The following is a 22465-nucleotide window of genomic DNA, read 5'->3' on the forward strand; positions in this document are numbered from 1 at the left end:
TTGTCTTTTGCCTCGACACTTGTGATCACAGATATATTACCATTCACGGCTTCCCTCTCAGATGTAATTGAGCAAATCCCTTGAGTTTTCTTAAGCCTGTCCTCGAATGTCTTCACCTATATTGTTCCGTCGACATGGCTAGTAGCTAGGTTGAATGTTGGTTTAGACATAAAAGCCTAATCTACCAATCTAGGAAACTTAGATAGCGTTCAATGTTTTAGAAGGTGCACTCACAATCTCCCTTAAGTTCCATGCTTTGGAATGATGAATCCCTTCCATGTTACTAAGCCAACAATTTTCAGAGTTCTCATAGATGGTACTTTTCAGGGATTTTCTCTTTTTGCAAGCAACAAACCACTGTCAATGCATAAAATTCTAGTGAACTCAAACTTCCAGCAGATATATCAGCCATTCCCTGTTTGAAGTCTAATTAACAACTAGAACAACCCGAGATCTGGACTTTTCATATTCATTTAGAAGTATAGTAAAATAATTTGGAGCAAGAACTTCCTTTGCATGCCTCAACAATGGTGCATCATCGGTATCCTTGTGCATCATCATGTTTATTAGCCATAGTAATAACATTAATGAAATGCAGCAGTTGTGGTTGAAATTATTCAGGATTCTTATATGGCTAGAAAATAAGTGTACAAAAATATGGCTATGTTCTGCTTCATACCTGTGCACCATACAAAAATATTTTTGACTCGAAGTGACAATATATCAATAAAATAAAACATAATCCCATGGCTTATGCTACATTCCTTGCATTATCTAAGCCATCCAAACTGTTAGATAACCAATCTTCAAATCAGACTCGATTGTTTTGTCAATATGTTGGTTTTTAAAATGATCCCTCTCACCAACCATTCACATATGAGGAGACAAAATCATGTTTGTAATCTGGCCCAAGCAAGCAAATCAGTGAAAATGCAAGAGAAGTTTTCCAACAAAAAATTTTAGAAAACAAATGGATGCATAATGTAGTTGAGATCATAATCAATCCAAACTAAATGTGATTCAAACCACCATCCTAAATAACCCAAGGACAAGAAAAAAATGCCTAATCAAGAGGCAATGGTTAAAAAGATTACCGCCACAATCATCAGAACAGTCAGTTTTGAGTGTCTACTACTTTGAGGCACCAGTGCTGATTACAGCCTCTTCCACTCTGTTATAGCCAGGCATATTTGCCTTGTGCGCCTCTGGATTCACAGTAACACAATTGTTCAAAGATCCAAAATAGAGTCTTTTCAGAGAACACAACAGTCTTCACCATCAAGGCTAGAGGATTGCCATAATAGGAACTTCCCATCTCCATGTCCCGCTAAATACACACATGATATCAAAAATATGATCAAGATTATTTCTAGCTTTGTTTTCTCTAAAAATTAAAATCATTATCCAACCCAAGAGAAGAGAAGAATTCAATTATACATAAAGGGTTTATCAATTTTGTTTATCGGAAAGAAGCATACATCTCTTTGCGTTGAAATTGTGGAATTCTTAACCAATACTCCATTTGAATTGCGACGGGTAACCTTTGGGCTAGTGAGCAGTGGCTGGGGTAACAAGCAAATAACCCAAAGCCCAGAAGTTCACTTGGGTTATACAACTGGGTTTAAAGGCCTAGATTTAAATGTTACTGGTGGTTGACTTTATGGTGTTTTCAAATTACGGAGAAAAAAGGATCACTGCCCAAAAGACTCTGATTCTCTGCTCTGGGGTCAACACGAATGATTGGCAAGTCTAACTTCAACTGCAAAATTTCATCTTTACTCTTTTTTTTTTTATTTTTTTTTTATTTTTTTTATTTATCTGTGGTTGATCTCCAAAAATTTATGTAGCTAGCAATTACTTCGTTTCTTTGTGTTTTCTCCGTGCTCAAAGCAGATATAGCAGTTAACTTAACAGGTCTGTCAGACATTTCATCGAACGCATTATTTACATTGTAATATCTGTTCTTATTCTACCCTGTTTACTTTCTATTCTCAAATTGAGAAATTTATATCCAAATTTTGTGCAGATGGAATGTTCAAAGGAATCTACAATGGGAAGCAGCACCATGTAGCCGATGTAGCTACTGTGCTGAACAGGGCTTGGAGCGCTGGTGTTGATCGGATAATTGTACATCTATTTTGATACCCTCTGCTCATTTTGAACTTGTGAATCACATTTCATTCTTTGTTCACTGTGCGCTTATTGAGAGATATGCCCTTTCATAAAGAGGATATTCTCTACTGATTGGCGTATGGAGGTTGACTTCATAGATATCAAAAATGAAGCATGTGATAGTATTATAACAAGTACGCAAATCTAAGGCACACACAATCATAAAGTATAAAAAAAGAGAAGAAGAATAATACAGAATTTAAGGGGGTTCAACCATAAGGCTTACGTTCACGGGCAAGATAAAAGAATAAAGTTTCATTGCGATGAAAAAAGTAGGATACAATCACTCGGAACTCTCAAACCCTAACTCCAGTATATTTTCCGAATATCTCACAATTCTACCTCAAAGAGTATAATATTATAATATTTATATTGGTCCATACCACCACAGATCTCACTTCTTATCCCAATCGGATCGCAACGCGAAATTTTGGGGTCGGGTCACAATTTTGGTCCATGAAAAATATATCCAAAATTTAAGCCACAAAAATAACAATTCTTTCTCTTGGTTTGAATTTCCTTTATTATCAACAAAATAACCACAAACATTCTGTCTTGCCATATGCCCTCACAAGGGCATTACTGAGCACTACAAACACCAACCAAGTCTAGGTAATGCCTAAACTTGCTGACTGGGACTCCCTTGGTTATCATATCTGATATTAATGTGCTTAGTTCGCTCATGGTACATCTGATTCTTTGTGAGATGTATTGCACGATGGCTGTTATAAAACACTGTTACCTTATTCTGTATTAACCCAAGATCACCCATCAAATCTTGTAATCATAAAGCTTCATTTATTGCCTTTGCTAAGGCCATATATTCAGTCTCTATGGTAGTTAAAACAACTGTAGCTTGCAATGTTGCCTTCCAATTGATAGCACTTCCAGAAAGAGTAAACAAATAACCCGTCAAAGATCTTCTCTTGTCTAAGTCCCCTATCAAATGTCAGACCAACATCTGTAGTACCTTTCAAATACCTTAAAATCCATTTTACTGCCTGCCAATGCTCTTTTCCAGGACACGCCATGTATTTACTCACAACACTAACTACATGTGAAATGTCAGGTCGGATGCATACCATAGCATACATGGTGACTCAAATAGGGAACACTGTATATGTGCTCCATCTCCTCATCTATTTTTGGTGACATGTCTATAGATAACTTGAAATGGGCAGCAAACGGAACAGTCACAGGCTTAGCATTATTCATGTTGAAACGCTTAACCACTTTCTCAACATAGGCCTGTTGTGATAAGAAAAGCTTCTTAACACTTCTATTGCTGGTAATTTTCATTCTCAATATCTTTTTGCAGCACTCAAATCTTTTATCTCAAACTCATCACTCAGCTGCTTTTTCAGAATGTTAATTTGTGACATGTTTTTAGCAGCAATAAGCATGTCATTCACATACAACAGCAAAAAAACAAAGGAATCATATGAAATCTTCTTATGATACGCACAACTGTCATATGAACTACGATTAAAGCCATTACGAACCATGAATGTATCAAATCTTTTGTACCACTGCCTAGGAGACTGATTCAGACCATATAAATATTTCTTAAGCAAGCAAACATGGTTTTCCATACTTGGAATGACAAATCCCTCAGGCTGACTCATATAAATTTGCTCCTCCAACTCACCATGCAAAAATAATGTCTTCACATCTAGTTGCTTAAGCTCTAGATCATGAAGAGCAATCATAGCAAGTAAGACTCTGATAGAACTGTACTTCACAACTGAAGAGAACACTTCATTAAAGTCAATCCCTTCCCTCTGAGTAAAGCCTTTTGCTACCAACTGTATCTTATATCGAGGTGATTCAACCCCTGGAGTGCCTTCCTTTTTCTTGAACACCCATTTGCAACCTATCACTTTTTGTCCCTTAGGCAATGTTACAAGCTTCCAAATCTGATTCTTGTGAAGAGGTTCAATTTCTTCACTCATAGCACCGACCCACTGATTTGCATCTGAACAAAAAATAGCTTCTCTATAATTGCTGGGTTTTTGCACATCAAATGTCTCAGCAACTGACAAGGCAAACGCAACTAGACCTGTATATGCATATCTCTGCGGTGGTCTAATATGTCTTCTCTCTCTACCAGTTGCAATGCTATATGGTTCCTGTCGCTCAGGTGCATCCTCTTATTGATCAGGATCTTGCACCTCATCCTCTGAATCACTGGACTGAACTACTGAAATATTAATATCAAGCTCCACCTGTTCTCTGACACCGTGATCTGATTCTGCTATTGACTTCTCCCTCTGACTATCCAATGAAGTAGACTCATTAAATGTCACATCCCTACTGATAATTAATCCTGGAGATTTTGGATCATTGCACCACAACCTGTAGTCTTTCACTCCAGATGCATACCCTAGAAATATGCATTTTCTTGCCCTCGACTCAAGCTTACCATCTCTTACATGAGCATAAGCAGGGCAACCAAACACTCTTAGTTGAGAGTAATCAGCAGGTGAACCGAACCAGATCTCAAAAGGAGTTTTGCACTCAATAGCTGTAGATGGAGATCTATTAACCAAGAAACATGTTGTATTAATTGCTTCAGCCTAGAAATCCTTTCCCAATCATGAATGTGAGAGCATGCTTTGTGCTTTGTCACAAAGCGTTTTGTTCATGCGTTATGCAATACCATTCTGTTGTGGTGTCCTTGTACAAGTGCGGTGTCTCATTATACCTTCATTGCTACAGAATGCATCGAACTCACGATTAAAAATTTCAACTCATTATCAGTTCTAAGACGCTTGACCTTCTTTTCTGTCTGCTTCTGAATCATCGTCTTCCACTTTACAAAGGTTGAAAATGTCACATCTTTTGTTTTCAGAAAATACACCCACACCATCCGAGAGTAATCATCAATTAAAGTTATGAAGTACCTAGCACCGCTCTTGGAAGGAATTCTGTTAGGACCCCATAAATCTGAGTGGATATAATCCATCGTTCTTCTGGTCTTGCGCACTGCCTTTTTTATCAAACTTCACCCTGGTCTGTTTGCCTAACGCACAATGTTCACAAAAGTCCACAGATTCTGTTTTATGCCCGTCCAACAAATTCCGCTTGCTTAACACAGATAATCCTCTTTCACTCGTATGACCAAGACGTAGATGCCACAATTGAGTCTGATTCTGATTATTGCTTCTGAATGCTACTACAGCTTCCCCTGAAACTGTACTACCCTGAAGAAAATACAGTCCTGAAACCAAACTGCTCTTCATGAGTGCCATAGAGCCCTTGTACACTTTGAAAACTCCATTCTCTGCATGGTATTTGAATCCATGAGAGTCAAGTATTTCAAGAGAAATCAGCTTCCTCTTTAGTCCTGGAACATGCTAACACTCTATAGTTCTGACAATGCCATCAAACAACCTCAATCTGATGTTACCAATTCCTTCCACAGATAATGCATGATCATTGCTCAGAAACATCTTGCAACTCATCTGTTTGTAAGTGACAAACCAGTTTCTGTGCGGACACATGTTATAAGTAGCACCAGTATCAAGAATTCAGGAATTTTGTCTATGGTTTGAACTCACGGATAAAATTTCTCTAGCACTGACATTACGATCAGAATCGATAAAACTGTCAATCACATTCGAAGAACTTTCTGGTTGCTTTTCCTTTTTATTTCAACTTGGGATAGTCTTTCTTGTAGTGACCTTGCTCCCTGCACTCAAAACAGTTGGCCTTTTTCATTCTTGACTTAGATCTGGACTTAGATTTCTTCCAGCTGGAAGAACCCTCCCTTGAATGTGTTTTTCTCTTGCTCATCAAACCTTCTCCCTCAAATCTTTCTCTATTATCTGAAAAATTCTTTTTCAACTCCTTCGATTTTAGAGAATCACTAACATCGTCTAGTGAAATACTGTCTTTCCTATACAACAGATTATCAACAAAAGTCTTATAGGAGGGTGGCAAAGAACATAACACAATAAGGGCATGATCCTCACTATCTATATTAATATCAATATTCTTCAGGTTTATAATGATGAATTAAACTCATCCAGATGTTCTTTAATGGGCTTATCTTCTTTCATTCTTAGATTGTAAAGTCTTTTCTTCAGATATAGGCGGTTGGTTAGCGATTTAGCAGAGTATAACTCCTCCAATTTATTCCACGCCGCAGACGCTGAGCTTTCACCAACAATCTCGCATGGGGCATTATCAGTTACGCTCATGAAAATCGGACTTAAGGCTCTCTCCTTCAGATCAGCCTTCTCCGCCTCTTTCATACCTTCTGGAAAGTTATTCTCGATTGTCTTGCATAGATTTTGCAAGATCAAAGAAGATTTGATTTTAATCTTCCATAGATGAAACTCGATCCACCATCAAACTTCTTCATCTCATACTTCGTTGAAGATGACGCCATCTGTAAGCCCTAAGTTTTGCGCACAAAGATCTGATATCAGTTTGTTATAACAAGCACGCAAATCTAAGGCGCACACACAAATCGCACAATTACACAGTATAGAAAAGGGAAGAAGAATAATACAAGATTTAACGTTGTTCAACCGTAAGGTCTGCATTCATGAGCAAGACAAGAGAAAAAAATTCCACTATGATGAAAAGAGCAAGATACAATTACTTAGAACTCTCAAACCCTAACCCCAGTGTGTTTCCCGAATATCTTATAACTCTACCACCAGTGTTATTAAAGGCGTGGGAGGCGCCCAGGAGAAGCGAGAGACGAGGCGAAGCGCCCCTCTTAGCACCTCCAGAGTTGACTCCTCTGGCCGGCGAGGCCAGAAACCAGGCGGGCTAGAGGCGTCGCCTCTTTAAAACAGAGCAGAATCCTTTTTTTTTTAAAAAATTTTTTAAGACAAAAATATAAAACCCTATACACTTACCTATTGCCGACAGAGAAAAGAAAGACAGTATCGCCTCCACCTCCAGAGCTGCGAGTCAAGGTATGTCTCTCTCTCTCTCTCTCTCATCTTCTTCTTCTTCCTCCTCTATTTCTACTATCTTCTTCCTCCTCTGTTTCTATTATCTTCTTCCTCCTCTGTTATCCTATCTTCCTCCCTCTCCTGCTCTTTTCTTTGGAAAACGCAACAACATTGCAAAATTTTTTTTTCCTTTCCTTTTCCTTTTTCTTCTTCTCCTTCTTCCTGGTTGGGTTCTTCAGTTCTTCCTACCCTGTTATGCTATCGGTGTACAGCAATCTGCCCTCTCTCTTTTTTTTTTTTTTTTCCTTTCCTTCTCCTTATCTATGCTTGGTTTTATTAATTAGTTAATTATTTGCTATTAATTTAATTATTTTACTTTTTATTTTTATTAATTAATTATTTAAATTTTATAGATATTGTTAAATTAATTATTTTACTTATTGATTGGTTGATTCTTTAATATGGGTATTGTTAATTTAATGGTAATTAATTTACTTTTTACTTATTATTCTTGTTAATTTGATTAATTTTGCTTTTTATCTTGTTAATTAGACATTAGTTCTCATTAGTTGTTTATTTTATATAGTAATTATTATTCTATTGTTAATGTGATTATTTCACTTTTTGTTCTTGTTAATTTATTGTTTAATTAATATGAGTATTGTCAATTTATTTGTAATTAATTTACTTTTTAATTGTTATTCTTATTAATTTAATTAGTTTTACTTTTTTTTTTTGTTTATTAGTTGTTTATTTTATATAGGAATTGTTATAAGTACACACACATATATGTATATATAATTTTGGCAATTAAGGTTATAGCGCCTTGCTTCAAAAAGGCCCTCGCCTCGCCTCGCCTCTCGCTTCTCACCATATGGTGCTCTGTCGCCTTTCGCCTTGATAACACTGTCTACCGCAAAGGGTATAATATTATAATATTTATATTGGTCCATACCACCACAAATCTCACTTTTCATCCCAATTGGGTTGCAGCGCGAAACTTTCGGGTCGGGTCACAATTCGGGTCTATGAAAAACATATCCAAAATCTAAGCTACAAAAATAACAAATAGGTTTGACTAGTCATGGTGCAATTAATGCTATATATTTTTATCCTGATTTTTTAGTTTCAGAACATGAAATGTTAAAAGGTTAGAAAATTTTTAACTCACAAAAATAAAATAGTTGATAAAGAACACTGGAGTTTATTATTGTAACACTTATTTCACATGGAATGACTACTGTCCTTACAACTGCAGTTGGATTTGTGGTCACAGGTGACTGGTGGGTCACTTGAGGAGTCGAAAGAAGCTCTGGCCATTGCAGAGACTGATGGTTTGGCCATTGTTATTTTGTTATCTATGTGTTGTGTTTTGTTTCTTTTTGAAGGGGTATATACATATGTTTCCACAGACATGGCTTTTTATTAATTTGATTTTTTTTTTCTTGTTTGTTACAGGAAGGCTCTTTTGTACGGTCGGGGTCCACCCTACGAGGTGCAAGGTTGATTGTTGTTCTTTGAAAGTTTGTCGATTGTGTGGGTTTTGGTGCATTATAGATATTTTTACAAATTGCAACAGTTTGGTTGGGAGGTTTTTGAATGTATTTTCTATATTTATTCAGGAGTTTGAAGAAAATGCAGATCCAGAGCAGCATTTTCAGGCTCTTCTCTCAGTGGCCCAAGAGGGAATTCAGAAAGGGAAGGTATAATTTATTGGTCTCTTTAGAAGGGGTAAATAAACCATCATAAAAATCTATCTTACATCTAAAAAGGTTTGTGCTTTTATCATTTGATTCTGCTTTTCATCATTTGTGTTTGTAGGTTTCTGAAATATCAGTTTTATTGGCATTGATTACTATAAACATGTTAGAGAAAAATATGATGGCACATTCCCCCACACCCCACTCGTCTTCCCCCCCCCCCCCCCAAAAAAAAAAAAATAAAAAATCCATGTGCCATACCTTTGTTTGTGGGGAGAAATTCTAGTAAATAGTTATGTATGTATTTGTAAAGTGTTCAAGTCCTTGTCTCCTTGGATCTTAGATCTGTTTCTTTTCTAATTAACATCTTCCATGTTTCAATACGTGTTTAATTATGACATTCATGCTGATATTCTTCGTTAATTGATTTATGCATTTTCTTATGCATAGAAAAGCCTTTATGAGTCCATTTAACTTTTATATTATTATTTATGATGTGCTTTGCACTTGGATGTTGAACATAAGGTGGTGCCAATTGGAGAGTGTGGATTAGATTATGACAGGCTTCACTTTTGTCCAGCAGAGATTCAGAAAAAGTAAGTCATTGCTGGTGGAAATGCTTCTAGGGGACTACATCTGTTTCTTGTCACCTTGTTGCCTGTTTTCATCTGATCAAGTATTCAAGTGTTTTCCTGCTTGCAACTGTTATCCATGTGGAAAATGTAGGTATTTTGAGAAGCAGTTTGAATTAGCATATGCCATAAAGCTGCCTATGTTCCTCCATATGCGTGCAGCTGCTGAAGATTTCTTAGAAATTGTGGAGTGCAACAGGGATAAGTAAGCTTGCTAATCTCAGCTAAATCTTGCATCATGCTAATTTTTCCTTATTATCTTTGTTTGTGCGGGTCTATATTCTTGTATGAACGATATAGGTAATGCTAGACCATTATAATAATTGTCCATGGGAAGGAAAGAAAATTGGTCCACTGTCCACCCACTTGTACATTAATTCTTCACTTGAATGTGCATCTAGTATAGGGAAAACCATTTCATGGCCCAAGAAAATGCCCGAAAGGTAAGTGAAAAATAATAGTCAAACTGTAGTCTCTCTCTCTCTCTCTCTCATTTCTTTTCTTATTCTGAAGAAATTGTTGGTCAAACTTTAAAAATAGTTTCACGAATTTATAATAGTTTGCCTCTGATAGCATATATCCAGGTTAAGCTATGTGGATTTTTCTAATTTTACAGATTCATTGCTGGGGTCACTCATTCATTTACTGGCAGTGTGGAAGATTGTGATAAACTTCTCTCATTCAATAATATGTACATAGGTTAAAAACCAACCATTTTATCTTTCAAGTTGTCTCTGGATATGCTTATAGTTCTCTACTGAGGTTTTACTACACAGGTGTAAATGGTTGCTCTCTGAAGATGATTGAGAACCTTAATGTCGTTAAGGGTATTCCTGTTGAGAGAATGATGATCGAGACAGATTCTCCATATTGTGAAATCAAAAACACTCACGCAGGAATTAATTTTGTAAAATCATTGTGGCCCTCAAAGAAGAAAGAGAAGTATGATCAGGACTGCATTGTCAAAGGCCAGAATGAGCCTTGTTTAGTTCGGTGAGAATATTTCTTGTTATATTAATTTTTGCAAAGGGAACTATGCATATTGGAGAATGGCTTTGGATGGAGACTTGCAATTTTGCATTGGAAGTTTCTACCACAATTATAATGACCCTAACATCAGATTTACTACAAATATTTTGAGAATGATATTTGTGTGTTGCCTTGCTTGCTTGTTCAATATAAAGCTTGCCCTTTTAAAAATATTAGCCTTAGATTAGTATTTGTTTCCTCATTCATGTATGTTAGTTTATGCTGGGACAGCCATGCCTTCCAGCAAAATTCTAGATTAGCTCTCTCTCTCTCTCTCTCTCTCTCTCTCTCTCTCCCCTATAAAAAGAAATTATCTTGCTTTTTTTTTTTCTCTTTTTTTTTCAAAAGATCAATTTTCAATGTCCAAAGAAACTTTGCTTTTTTTATTTTTGCTTTCAAAAAAGCAGAAAGAATTTGCTTTTTAGTAGTGAACCAAATGGCTATCTTAGTTGTTAAACTCTCCTTCTCTGTTTCTTGAAACAAAATGACTGTTGTTTCCAGGCAACTTCTTGAGGTTGTGGCTGGCTGTAAAGGTGTCAATGACATAGATCAAATAAGCAAGACCATTTATCGCAACACCTGTAGGTAAGCATTTTGGTGGAGTTCCGTGGATTCATTTATTGCTGATTTATGTACAAAGCAAAGAATTCTTAGGCAACAGATGTACTCAACTCACTCAACTAAGCCTTTATCCCAACAGATGTACTCAGAGTGGGATTTTTTTCTATAATGCCTATATTGGTTGTTTAGTGAGTTTCCTGTCTTGGAATGTTGAATAAGATGAATATGATTGTGATCTTGGCGGTTGCTGTGCAAAGTAAAGCTTCTAAGCCAAGCATATTGCTAACTTCAAGAGTTAGTTTCATTTCAGTTTAAACGTTTTGCTGCATGTTGCAGGGTTTTCTTTCCCCATGACTTGGATTCCGCTGATGATGCTCTTCTTGCTGGTTGTCATGATTCCTGATTTTTTTTTTAAAGAAAAATTTGTTGAAGTGGGAGCCATAGTGAGGCTTTATCATCTACGGATTCAGACTAGGAGGTTTACATGTTTTTTCCCCCGTTTGGTGACTTTTTTTTTTTTTTGGTTCGGGTCTTTTACTTGGTTGAATTCTTTTTCCAATTGTATAACTGAGAGTGGAGATTGAATTGCACCATTTGTTTTGAAAGAAAAAATTTGAAATGTTCTTGTTGATCCCAACTGGCTACTAATTAAAGTTACTTGACAATTGACATCAATAGTTGTTGCTTAGGCTAGAGGAAGACAGATGTGTGTGATATGTACCAAAGAAAAATGGCAAGATAGAAATTGCTTCAAACTAAGTTATCGACAATGAAAACTCCATTGCAATGAACATTTACAAGAGATTGTTGACCCATCCATCCTTCTAGCAAGATTAGTCTAGAAAGTTGGGCAAAATGCAGGAATAGTTAATGTCTTAGGATATGGGCAACATTGTACATCTAATCTAGAATTCTATACCACATTACAGTTTCACTTGAGTTAAAGCTTGAAACAGAAACAAGCATCTTGCAGCACAAGATTTGCTAAATCATTCCCATCAATGGATTGTTCTCCAATAACTAAAAGATTAGAACACAATGCAGGCAGCAAACTAGAAGGATACTTCTCAGCACGCCATTTAAAATCTTGTACAATCTAGGGCTTCATAACTCAAAAGTGCACGACAAGGACTGCTTTTGATTAACATTCTTGTTATCTAATTTGCAGGAATCCTTTGTAAAGGACAGGGGAGCTGTGAAAGACAAAAAGAACCGTAAGGATCAAAATCTGCAAGTGGAATGCTATATTTTCTCATAATGCCCTCTGATGCTTCATTTAACAGCAAATAGCTACACTATGTTTCACTCAGGAGCCAATGCTAGAAAGCAATTCACTGCTGTCAAGATTATCTTCTGTATTTGCTTCTAGAGTTGCAGCCAAATTCAATCTCACAGGACGCCCTTCCACCTCCTGTTCGTGAAATAACAGAGATGATCACAAGAATTTAAATTTCAAATGTGCAAAATCAATAGCCAACTCAGTCTTACCACTCCATTCATGGCATTTAGAGCAGCTTCTGCATTTTCAACAGACTCAAAAGAGACGAACCCAAAACCTCGAGATCTTCCTGCGTCTCTCTCATAGATGACTTTGGCAATTAATAAACCTGGTTGGTTTGCAAAAGCATCTCTTAGACCTTGAGATGTGAGGCCCCAACCAAGGTTTCCTGCATAGATCTTGTGTGGACTGTCTACAAAGCCTTTCTAGGAGCTCCGAATCCTTGAAGCCATTACTTCCTTCTCATCTCCCTTTGGCGCTTCTGGGAAGTTCACCCTCACAGTCTGCCTCCAATTTCCTGTTGATCATCAACAACAGTAAAAGATTACCATATTCATCTTCACATTTGGTGCTCAATTAACAGTGATCCAAATATAAACATGGTTCCAGCTTCTGCTAAATGTTGAAGCCCATGCACTCGCACATACATAAGCAGGTGCAAAGAAAGATTCAAAACTCCAAGTGCGAGTAAGGATCTATGGAGCTCAGTTATGCTCAACTGCCCGCATCAGGATACCACTTCCACAAAATAACTTTACGGCAATGGCATGTATACAAACATGACAAATCACAGTCTGGATATTTCTCATCAAATGTAGCAGTAATATTACTAGCTGGTGTATATGTATATAAGCTGATTGCTCTACTAGCTTAATATGCTAATATTTAGAATGAGACAAGTACATTAAGATTCAACCAGAAAGCAAAGAACGTATGATATGTTCTACAATTAGACAAATGCGATAACCATCAGCAATAAACAGAACTTGCAAGTGAATAAAAGAGTGGCACTTATTGATCCATTTAACTTACGACTTGCTTCTTTAGCTTCTTCACCACTTGCCATTGTAACGAAGCCAAAGCCTCTGCTCCTATCAGTGACGCGATCATAAATAATCTATACACCAAGTCCAAATCAATCAGCAAAACCTGCCTCCGTAATTGAACGAGGAAAAAAAAAATCAAACATGAGAAAATCTCAAACCTCAACATTGATAATACGATCAGCCTCCTGGAAAGCGTCAGTTAATTGTGAAGAAGTCATAGAATATGGCAAGTTGCCCACGTAGAGCCTCCCTTCTTCGTTTGAAACTGTGGGTTTCAGTTCCTCATCATCATCTTCTTCTTGTTCATAGTCTTCAGTTTCAGATTGTGGGTCATCTTGAGCCGTTATGTTATCATCGTGGGCTACTTCAAAGCTGTCCACGGCGGCGAAAGCAGGGTGAAAATGAGGAGGAGAGAGGAGAGAGAGAATTGGAGAAATGGATATTGAGCTTGAGAAGTTTTAAGGGTTTGAAGGACTTTGGTAAATGGTGGGTAGGGAGTGGAAGTGGAGAAGGAGTGAAGGAGAGGTTGGAAAGTTTAATGCGAAGAGGAGAACAAGAAACAGAGAACGTTGCCCTGGATAGAGCTGACATTTTGGCCTGGGTTAAAAAAATAGAGCAGGACACGTTGAGAGAGGAAAGATGAGTGGTGGATAAGGTGTGGTTGGTTGGTTTAGTAATTTGGTTTGCTCCTTATAATTTATATCAAGGAGGGTTGCCTTGATTATACAGCCAACAACATCATCAAATTTCAAAGACCTGAATCTGAGAAATATTCAATTGCAATGCATCTCTTATTACAATGCACCACAGAAAAAACAACTAAAATATGAGTTCTTGGCATCTACGCTAGGAATTTCAAGTCTGCTGCTACTGCTTTATATTAATATTGCCCATCTTCAAATGGCATGAATTCCCATTTTTCAGTATCTTCATTATAATTGTATAAAAGACTATTAGTTGAAATCATCCAAAAGCACTCTCTTTGACAACGATCAGAGTCCCTTTCATAAAAGTAAGTAAAACAACCATGCCATTTTGAATTATCCCATTGCAAATCACAGTAAAACAGTGTTGTGCCCCCAGAAATTAACAGAGAATTTCCAGAAGATTTTCATGCCATCTGCAACAGAAAGATAGCCAAGATCGTCGTTGTGCCACCGGCAGTGGATGTTCATGGTTTTTCCATTTCCCAGCTTGTTCATTATCACAACATGAACCTTTCCCAAGACACTGTTTTGAGAAGCAAACAGCAAGATAAGAACGAAACAGCAGCTTCTGCTTCTGATGTTTCTCATGCTAAATTACTATTATCTTTTTTCTTTAGGCAAATGAGATGGTGTTTCCCTGCATCTATTGTTGTTTACACTTCTCCATTTAGGATTCAAGCAAAGCATATGACTAGCAATCTCTCTTTTATATGAACTTGTGAGCCAAATATTTATTTCTTTCTATTGAACCCTGAACCGAGTAGAATGTAAGGAAATGATTTCGTGCACTTGCGCTTCCCTCTAACCGACTAAAACTAATTTGAAATTAAGACTCGGTTGAGCTTTGAATTCATATAGAAGCCTACAAAATTTTTTTCAAAAGGAATACTCTTTCAGAGACGAAGGGAAAACTGAGAGAAGATTCTTTATTGAGAAGTTATAAGGGTTTCAGCTCCATCCCAGTAGACAATTACCTTCTCTACACATGCAACAAATAAAGAATCCATGATTGCCTACCTTAAATTGCCAAGTTTCTTTCCTTGTTCTTATAGCACACTGCAACTTTCATTGAATCAATCGAAGGATGAAGTAAAAAAGAATACAACAATTAATAATGTCCTCTGCACTTATAAATATTCCTTCAATAAATAGGACAACACCCACAAAAGTATGTGATACTACAAATAAAGTTCCATGAGAGAACGCATGGTGATTACAGAAAATATAAGTGATAACACAAGCCCAGTTCCAGAAATACATTATTTTAAGAACTCGATAAACCAGACAGAAGAAACACCATTCAACATAATTTAGGATCACAAGCACAACCAAACTTCCACATCATCATTGCAAGATGGGAATGGACCCATTTTATTTTCTAGTCTTTCTTAGGTTTTTTTACAGTGCATTAAGGTTTTCACCTCTGATCACCCAATGATTTCAGGATTGCATGGAATGACAGAGATAACCATAATGCATATGAGCCAAGAATGATTTGCCCAGCAACCAAATGGCGGAGCCAATCTCCATAAAAAGCCCTGCAACATAATAAAATGCAACAGAACTTTTTCATCTGGTCGCATCGAGGGATGGGATTTGATGCTCAGTGCAAGAACTAAGCCCCAAATCCACACCCTTGCTATTAGACTTTCAGGTTGCAACAGTTATCTGCTGCTGCAACCCACTTACTGGGCATAACATTGTTATGCCCACTATCCATCATGACAGAGAAAGATTGCACTGGTGATGCAAGATGATTGATTGAAAAGTGATCAAGATCTCTCCTAGTATATGTACTTGTCACTTCAGATCCTGAAAGATTTGATCCACCACCATTTGCTTCCTTTGACGAGTTCAAAGTTCCACTGTCAGACTGCAGGACTTCAGAACTCTGAGAACCAGTTGGCTGAGATATTTTAACACCACCATCTTTCTTTGCCTCAATCTCACCTATTCCATTGTCGGAAGTCTTTGTGTTCAAGAAACGGCCACCAGTTCCCCTTGGTCGTCTCATTGCATGAAGATGGCGTGAAAGGTGCATGTAAGGCTGTGGACAAAAACAAAACTTCAGGAGAAAGGGAGTTCCAGTTCCAATTCCAGAATTATAACACATTCATCTTAATAAATCAAATAACTTGGAATTATGTCTATGATTTCAATATCTGAGAAGTTGAATTCAGCTGAAAAATTAGACAACCTTAAGAGCATTATATAATGTTAACTATGAAGACCATCACAAGTGCCCAGAGTCAAAATTTCTAAACCCAAAATAGCATATGCTGACCAATCAGGACAATGATCATCAAACCCAGACACTTCTTTAAATGGCCAAATGAAATTCTGAGAATGATTTAATGGAGAAATGAATGTATCAGAGGACTAAAACTTGTCATTTTTTTTTTTACAAATTGATGCTTGTTAAAGTTGATATCCAATAAAAACTTTAACTGATTTGCATCTTAGGTGAAGTGAAGGAGATTGAGAAATAGAGTTAAACAAAAGTTGCAATTTGTCTGACCACCATTTAAACCTCATATGATATAAAATCTTTCCATTCTATAGCAATTACTAGATCAAGTTGTGAACCTAATAGAACATACCTTACGTTTTTTGGTTGACTTATTCTCCAGCAGTACAGCCTTTGCACGGGTTTTTCGACGTCTGATGATTCCATGGTACTGCTTAGGATTCACAAATATTGGTCCATCATCTGTTGTCATGTTCATTGGCAGCATAATTCGCCCCTATAGTGCGATGAAAAAAATATATGAATGCGTTCATGTTGTTATGTTTCAAGTCAGAATAGGTTATTGATTACATGTTACCATAAGCCTGGTACAAAAGAAGAAGCAATATAGAAATATTGCTTGAAGGTGTGCAGTATATAGCACAATAATAATGTTTTACCTTTTCTTGAGAATTAAAAAAAGCAGTGCTCAAAAATAGAAGAAAATATTAATACAAGCAGGATATTTATCAGTAGTAGTAGTAGTAACAATAATAATGATAATAATAATAATAATAATAATAATAATAATAATAATAATAATAATAATAATAATAATAATTTTGAAAGGAGTTCTTAGGACAAATGGTAGAAGGATAGAACACAACACTAACAACAATACAACGTTAATTGAATGGAAATAACTTTGTTTTAGATGGGTAAATATAATTGCAAAAGTATATTTTTCATGGAGCTAGAAATTAATCTAGAAAGGAAGGGACATATACCAATATTTGAGGTCCATAACTTGAGAATAATCCATAACATTGATCGACATGAGGATATTTTGCATAGATCTGAAATCATTTCAGAAGCAAAAAGTAGTAATCAAACATCAGTGCTATAAACCAATTTGGAATGATGTACAGGCAAAAATTTTAATTGTAAGAATAATGACCATACCATAGGCTGACCATATCCCTGGTCAATATGAGCACGATATTCTGGCAAAGATGTTTGTAGAGAGATGGCTGTCTGAGGAGACTTTTGTCCATCACCTGAAGTTTTGCAGTTACCTGAAAGAAAAAGTTACCTGGTTGGTAAATAAAATCATACTAGAATGTATGATATAAACAACCTGTTCAAAAGTTGAAACCTCTATCTGTCAACAAGAACTGGCTTGCTATGCATTCAAGATGGGGGCTCAATTGAGATCAAGAACACATTTGGAAAGAAAGAAATGCAAGGGAAAATTTGTTTCTCTTTAGGAAACACTTCATCCATTTCTCTACTAAATAAGGGCTACCAAAGAAAAATTAGAGCCACCGTTTATTCCAATGACCATGCTAGACAGAAAATCTACCATAACTTTCAAAAGCACCATGACTTTGGAGGAATGAAAGATAAACTTATTTTGTGTGCTTCTTTATGCATTTCCATGCGATGAAATGACTTTGAGATGCAATTTTCAATGATCATTATACCTTTCATCTGATGAACTACGCATTTGTCAATGCAAATAGATCTAATTTACTACCATCATAGTCTATGGCAAATATACAACTATCTTATCTTCTAGCTACGTACTTCAAACTTATTTACACAAGGATTATATTACATGCGCTTCAAACCAATTTACAGAATGTTACATTAGCTACCTAAAAGTTCACCAATCCCTCCGTTTGTCAAGTATCCTTTATAACATTTATTTAATACCACCTAGGCTGTATATTAAAATTTTCATTAATTGAGACATATTAAGCAATTTGACCTTGGTTAATCATATAATTGCAAGTCCTTACTGTGCATACTCCAAAAGAAGGTGCAATAAGAGCTAACCAGCCTTTCCTCTCATTTCAGAAACTTCATTTCTCTTTTACAGAACAGCTATGCCTCCTTGAGTTGGATAGTTCTTCATCCAATCAATGAATCAATCTACCAAACCACATAACAAGCTACTTTTTGGACTTTAACTCAAGACCTTCCTTAATAAACTGATATGCTAATTCAGATAACAGGAGAACTTGCTTCTACAAAGATTTGAAAAATTATACATAACAGAAGGGGATTTACTTTTACATCATGCACAACAGAACTGGAACAAAACAAGGGAAACGATATGTAACAAAAAAAAAAAAGAAGAAGAAGAAGAAGAAGAAGAAAGAGAGAGAAGAAGAAGGAAAAAAGAAAGAGCTTTAATCCCCATTTTAGATGACACATCCTAATCCAAAATTGACACTCCTTCCTTTCAATCTTCTTTGCATGTGTAATTTGGTGAACAAAAAGTATAACTTTATATCCTCCATGAACCTTAATTATTTTTTCATGAACCAGAGGCAATGTCAAGCCAAAAACAACTCTCACTAGCCTTACTTGCATCCTATTTCCAATCAATTCATGGCCAAAATGGAAACTACATATTCAAGACACTCCCTAATATTTTTGACGACTAACAGTAACTCCAAAGATGATCCACAGTAGACGTATTTCAAAGTTTTTCAAGTTTTATTTCCGCAATCTATTGAAATGTACTCAATCCATTGGAAATATATGTGCAAAAATAGATGAGATTTACCAGGAAAGATAGTGAATTGAGTCATATTCCCTTTAACTAGCCCTTGCTCGATACCCAGCCTGGCTTGCTTCATGGCAGTGAGTGAGTCTTCACAGATTGGTGGTTGTTCCATTAAAGAAGGCTTGAATAGAGCACAGGATTCACCATAAGAAGATTGAGATCCAAAAGTATTCCACCAAGGCATTGATGGCACCGACGACAGCTGCCCAATTGGATTATGGACAATTCCTTCATGTTCTTTGAAATACAGAGTTTTCACAGCCATTAAAACACTCCAAAATGATCTGAACGATGGATTTGATAGGCTATATAGTTCAAATTAAATCCTGCAATTTGTAGAAAATCAAAATTCCCACCAATACTTTGCAATATTCTGCTTCAAGAAGATATGAAATATACATAACAAATCATATAACCAAAGATCTTCAAAACCAGATTAGGTCAATATGGAAACCCAAACAATTTAATTGATCTGGGCTTGGATAACCATAGTAAATTGCAAAATCAAAACAAGTAGAAAAATAGAATCTTGAGCAAAAGTAAAAGGAAAAGAAAAAGAAAGAAACTTATATAACCAAGTATTAGAATCTACAAGAAGAAGCAGATCATTACCAAACGAGAATAACCATTTAACACAACCCAAAAAAAGAAATAGTAACAAATGAACTAAAAGAACAAGAGGGGTAATAAAAGGAAAGAAACCCAGGTATTGAGGTACAAAGATGGTGACAACTGAACCAGAGACCACAATTTAAAGAAAAAAAAATGACTAAAAAGAATATAGTGAAGAGCTAAAAGATTCTGTTTTTCCCCCGAAGAGCTAAAAGATTCTGATAATATAAAGCTGAAAGAAAGAGTAGAAGATTGAAGATGGAGGGCTCACGTAACAGTAACAGTAGCTGAGTAGCAGGTGAGAGCAGCTTCAAGTGCTAGAGAAATAGAAGAGGAGAGAAACCCCATTTGTTAGGAGCCATGTCGGTACAATTTCAAGCAGAGAACAGAGAGAGAGAGAGAGAGAGAGAGAGAGAGAGAGAGATGCGATAAATGCATACAAGTGTGATGGAACTACAGGCCAGCCACCAATAAGCTTTAGCATTCATGCAACGTTTTGTACTACATGCATTTTTTCCCAGGAAGGTTGAATGACATACTATATAAGATTAGATAATTGCCAAAAAAAAACAAAACAAAAACACTAAACAGTGTAAGTATAGCAACTGGTTTTTTGTGTTCAATTAGATTTCTTTTTTTTCAGATAAATAGAACACCCACAATCATAGCAATTTTAACAGCATCCTTGCTTAATTCATACACGTGTGGGATACTAAAGATTAACTCACTGGGCATGCCCACAGATTTAGAAGCTAATAAAGTTTAGGACAGGTACAAGTTTAATAAATAACATATGAATTAAAATTTTATGTGTTAAGTATTTATTATTTATATTTTTTTTATAAATAATTTATTATATATAAAATATATATATTTTTATACAATATTGATAAATTTTTTATAATATATTTTAATATAGGGGATTTTAAATATTTAGGAATTTTTTTTATTAATTAGAGTTGAATTTTAATATAGATTATTTTATAATTATTTATTCTGAATATAAATAGTTTTTTATTATAATTTTGATGATTTAGTTTATTTTTAATTGGAGAATGGTTTTCATTTTTTATTTTAATATTATTTTTAATTGATTCCAAATAGAGTTAATCTAAATTTTTTTTATTTTTTTATATAAGTCTAATTAAATAAAATTAAATAATTAATTTTAATTTAATTCAAATCGAATCGATTATGATCTTAATTTCAAATCGAACCATGATTGTGGCTACGTTTTAGATAATGGTGGTGACTTAAAGCTAACTATATGTGGTAAGCTTGTAACTATGAAACTTTTCTAAATTAAAAAAAGTGGGGAAAGTGGATTTTGCAAGCTCAACACCATCCATGTATGCTTCTAATTAATATATAAATTAATGATTATTATTGGGTGGTGATCAATATTATCACTTTATTTTTTCAAAAGGGAAGGTTTTCTAGGTGTATTTTTTTATCATTTCTCGGTGAAGTAGAGGTGATGTCTTTGGAGAAGAAGGCGTTAAAACATGCTTCCTTAGCGTTTTGGTTAAGCTATTTCTACTTTTATATTTTCTCATAGATCATTAATTACTCAAAAGACACTATATAAATAATTTCATTTCTATAATTGATATACATATTTTAGTTTAATTAATAAATATATGGTTGTGGTTTAATCTAACTTGTTTCGGTGGCTGAAAGCATATAATTTATTATACTTATTATTTAGTAAAGTAAAGTTTTAATAAAGTCAAGTTTGAATTCTTACTCTTTCTATTCGTTATTTTTAATTAAAAAAAGTATATATATATATATAAAAATAAAAGTTCTTAAAGTGTTTCATATCCAATTAAGTTTTTTAACTTTTGAAAAAAATTAAATAAGTAGATCGAGCCCTAGTAAACAAATAAGCCCTTTTACTTTTAAATATATAATAGAAAATATTAAACTATAATTTACTTTTAATATAAATCCAGCTAAAATCATGCACGAGATCCTCATCATCGATTTTAGATATCTAGTTTACAACATTCCAATGGATATATGTTGCATTCTAGAGCAAATTGATAAGTTTTCTTTACTAAATGGTCCAAGAAACTTTCTACATAAATTATGACAAAAATATGACCTATAGAGAAACTTATTGAATCATTTGGCAAATAACAATTTATTAATTTACTCAAAGATACAGTAGATACTTATCAGAATATTGTTTATCAGATGCACAAGATTGCTGATGAGAACCCTGTGCACTAAAACATTTTCGTGCACAGTTTTTGCTGGACTTATATTAAAAGCAAATTATAGTTCAATATTTTCTATTTTATTTTTAAAAGTTGAAGGATTTATTTTTCCCCTAAAATAATAAAAGGGTTTATTTGATATATTTTTATAATTTAAAAAACTTATTTAATCTTTTTTAAAATTAGAAGAACTTGTTTGGACCTAAAACATTATAAAAACTTATATAATTATTGGTTCATATTTCAAATGTCAAAATAGACTATATATATATATATATATATATATATATATATATATATCAGAGCCTTGTAATTTTTAAGAGGAGGATATGAATAATGTTTAATTTGATATGAGTAGGGAGAACCTTCCAATCATTTCTTGTGTGACACCTCAACCTACTTCAACTTTAGTATCTGAGCCCTCTCCTTCTACTAGTTTAGTTAGTCTATCATCTTCTCTATCTTTATTATCCCCTTCTTGTAGAAGAACAATGTCCTCCAAAATCGATAATCTTGTTAAGTTCTCTCACATCCCTGAAGGTGCTCAAATGAAAGAATCTCTTCTTTCCCTTTT

The 22465-nt window shown here is 35.1% G+C and overlaps 2 protein-coding genes and 1 pseudogene across 9 annotated transcripts; 1 reads left to right on the top strand and 2 right to left on the bottom strand.

The window, feature by feature from the left end:
• The first annotated feature begins 1122 nt into the window (after positions 1-1122).
• On the top strand, positions 1123-13148 carry LOC110639510 (uncharacterized). Of its 7 annotated transcripts, XR_009147541.1 has the most exons (13): positions 1123-1743; positions 1852-1914; positions 2027-2127; positions 8341-8416; positions 8541-8584; positions 8705-8785; positions 9363-9619; positions 10031-10113; positions 10191-10407; positions 10945-11028; positions 11341-11482; positions 12173-12218; positions 12315-13148. XR_009147541.1 is itself a non-coding variant. In XM_058143690.1 (12 exons), exons 1-12 carry the CDS (start codon positions 1737-1739, stop codon positions 11405-11407), a joined length of 1005 nt encoding a protein of 334 aa, XP_057999673.1. In that variant the 5' UTR covers positions 1123-1736; the 3' UTR covers positions 11408-11641. The 7 variants fall into 7 exon arrangements, 5 of the variants coding, with proteins under 5 accessions (XP_057999673.1, XP_057999675.1, XP_057999670.1 ...); XR_009147540.1 differs by having other exon boundaries at positions 12173-13148; XM_058143690.1 differs by lacking the exons at positions 12173-12218; positions 12315-13148 and having other exon boundaries at positions 9308-9378; positions 9509-9619; positions 11341-11641.
• LOC110639511 (RNA-binding protein CP33, chloroplastic-like) lies at positions 11750-14253 on the bottom strand (annotated as a pseudogene).
• An 883-nt stretch (positions 14254-15136) lies between these two features.
• LOC110639495 (nuclear transcription factor Y subunit A-10) lies at positions 15137-20171 on the bottom strand. 2 transcript variants are annotated; one of them, XM_021790479.2, is made up of 6 exons: positions 19946-20171; positions 19058-19383; positions 17446-17558; positions 17271-17339; positions 16637-16780; positions 15137-16083 (listed from the first exon to the last, which is right to left on the bottom strand). In XM_021790479.2, the coding sequence occupies exons 2-6, from the start codon at positions 19320-19322 to the stop codon at positions 15679-15681; spliced, it is 996 nt and encodes a 331-aa protein (XP_021646171.1). In that variant the 5' UTR covers positions 19323-19383; positions 19946-20171; the 3' UTR covers positions 15137-15678. The 2 variants fall into 2 exon arrangements, with proteins under 2 accessions (XP_021646171.1, XP_021646170.1); XM_021790478.2 differs by having other exon boundaries at positions 19941-20170.
• Between the last annotated feature and the right edge of the window lie 2294 nt (positions 20172-22465).

The sequence above is a fragment of the Hevea brasiliensis genome, chromosome 3, assembly GCF_030052815.1.
Source record: "Hevea brasiliensis isolate MT/VB/25A 57/8 chromosome 3, ASM3005281v1, whole genome shotgun sequence".
In the NCBI taxonomy this organism is placed as follows: domain Eukaryota; kingdom Viridiplantae; phylum Streptophyta; class Magnoliopsida; order Malpighiales; family Euphorbiaceae; genus Hevea; species Hevea brasiliensis.

Excerpts from the sequence above, each read along its gene's own strand:
- LOC110639510 (XM_058143687.1), top strand. Across the intron at positions 8,585-8,704 it reads TCCACCCTACGAGGTGCAAG|GAGTTTGAAGAAAATGCAGA; the intron begins GTTGATTGTTGT and ends ATATTTATTCAG. Across the intron at positions 9,620-10,030 it reads GTGGAGTGCAACAGGGATAA|ATTCATTGCTGGGGTCACTC; the intron begins GTAAGCTTGCTA and ends CTAATTTTACAG.
- LOC110639495 (XM_021790479.2), bottom strand. The coding sequence starts at position 19,322 with ATGGCTGTGAAAACTCTGTATTTCAAAGAACATGAAGGAATTGTCCAT. Across the intron at positions 17,559-19,057 it reads TCAATTCACTATCTTTCCTG|GTAACTGCAAAACTTCAGGT; the intron begins GTAAATCTCATC and ends TTTTTCTTTCAG. Across the intron at positions 16,781-17,270 it reads GTTATGGACCTCAAATATTG|GGGCGAATTATGCTGCCAAT; the intron begins GTATATGTCCCT and ends ATCGCACTATAG.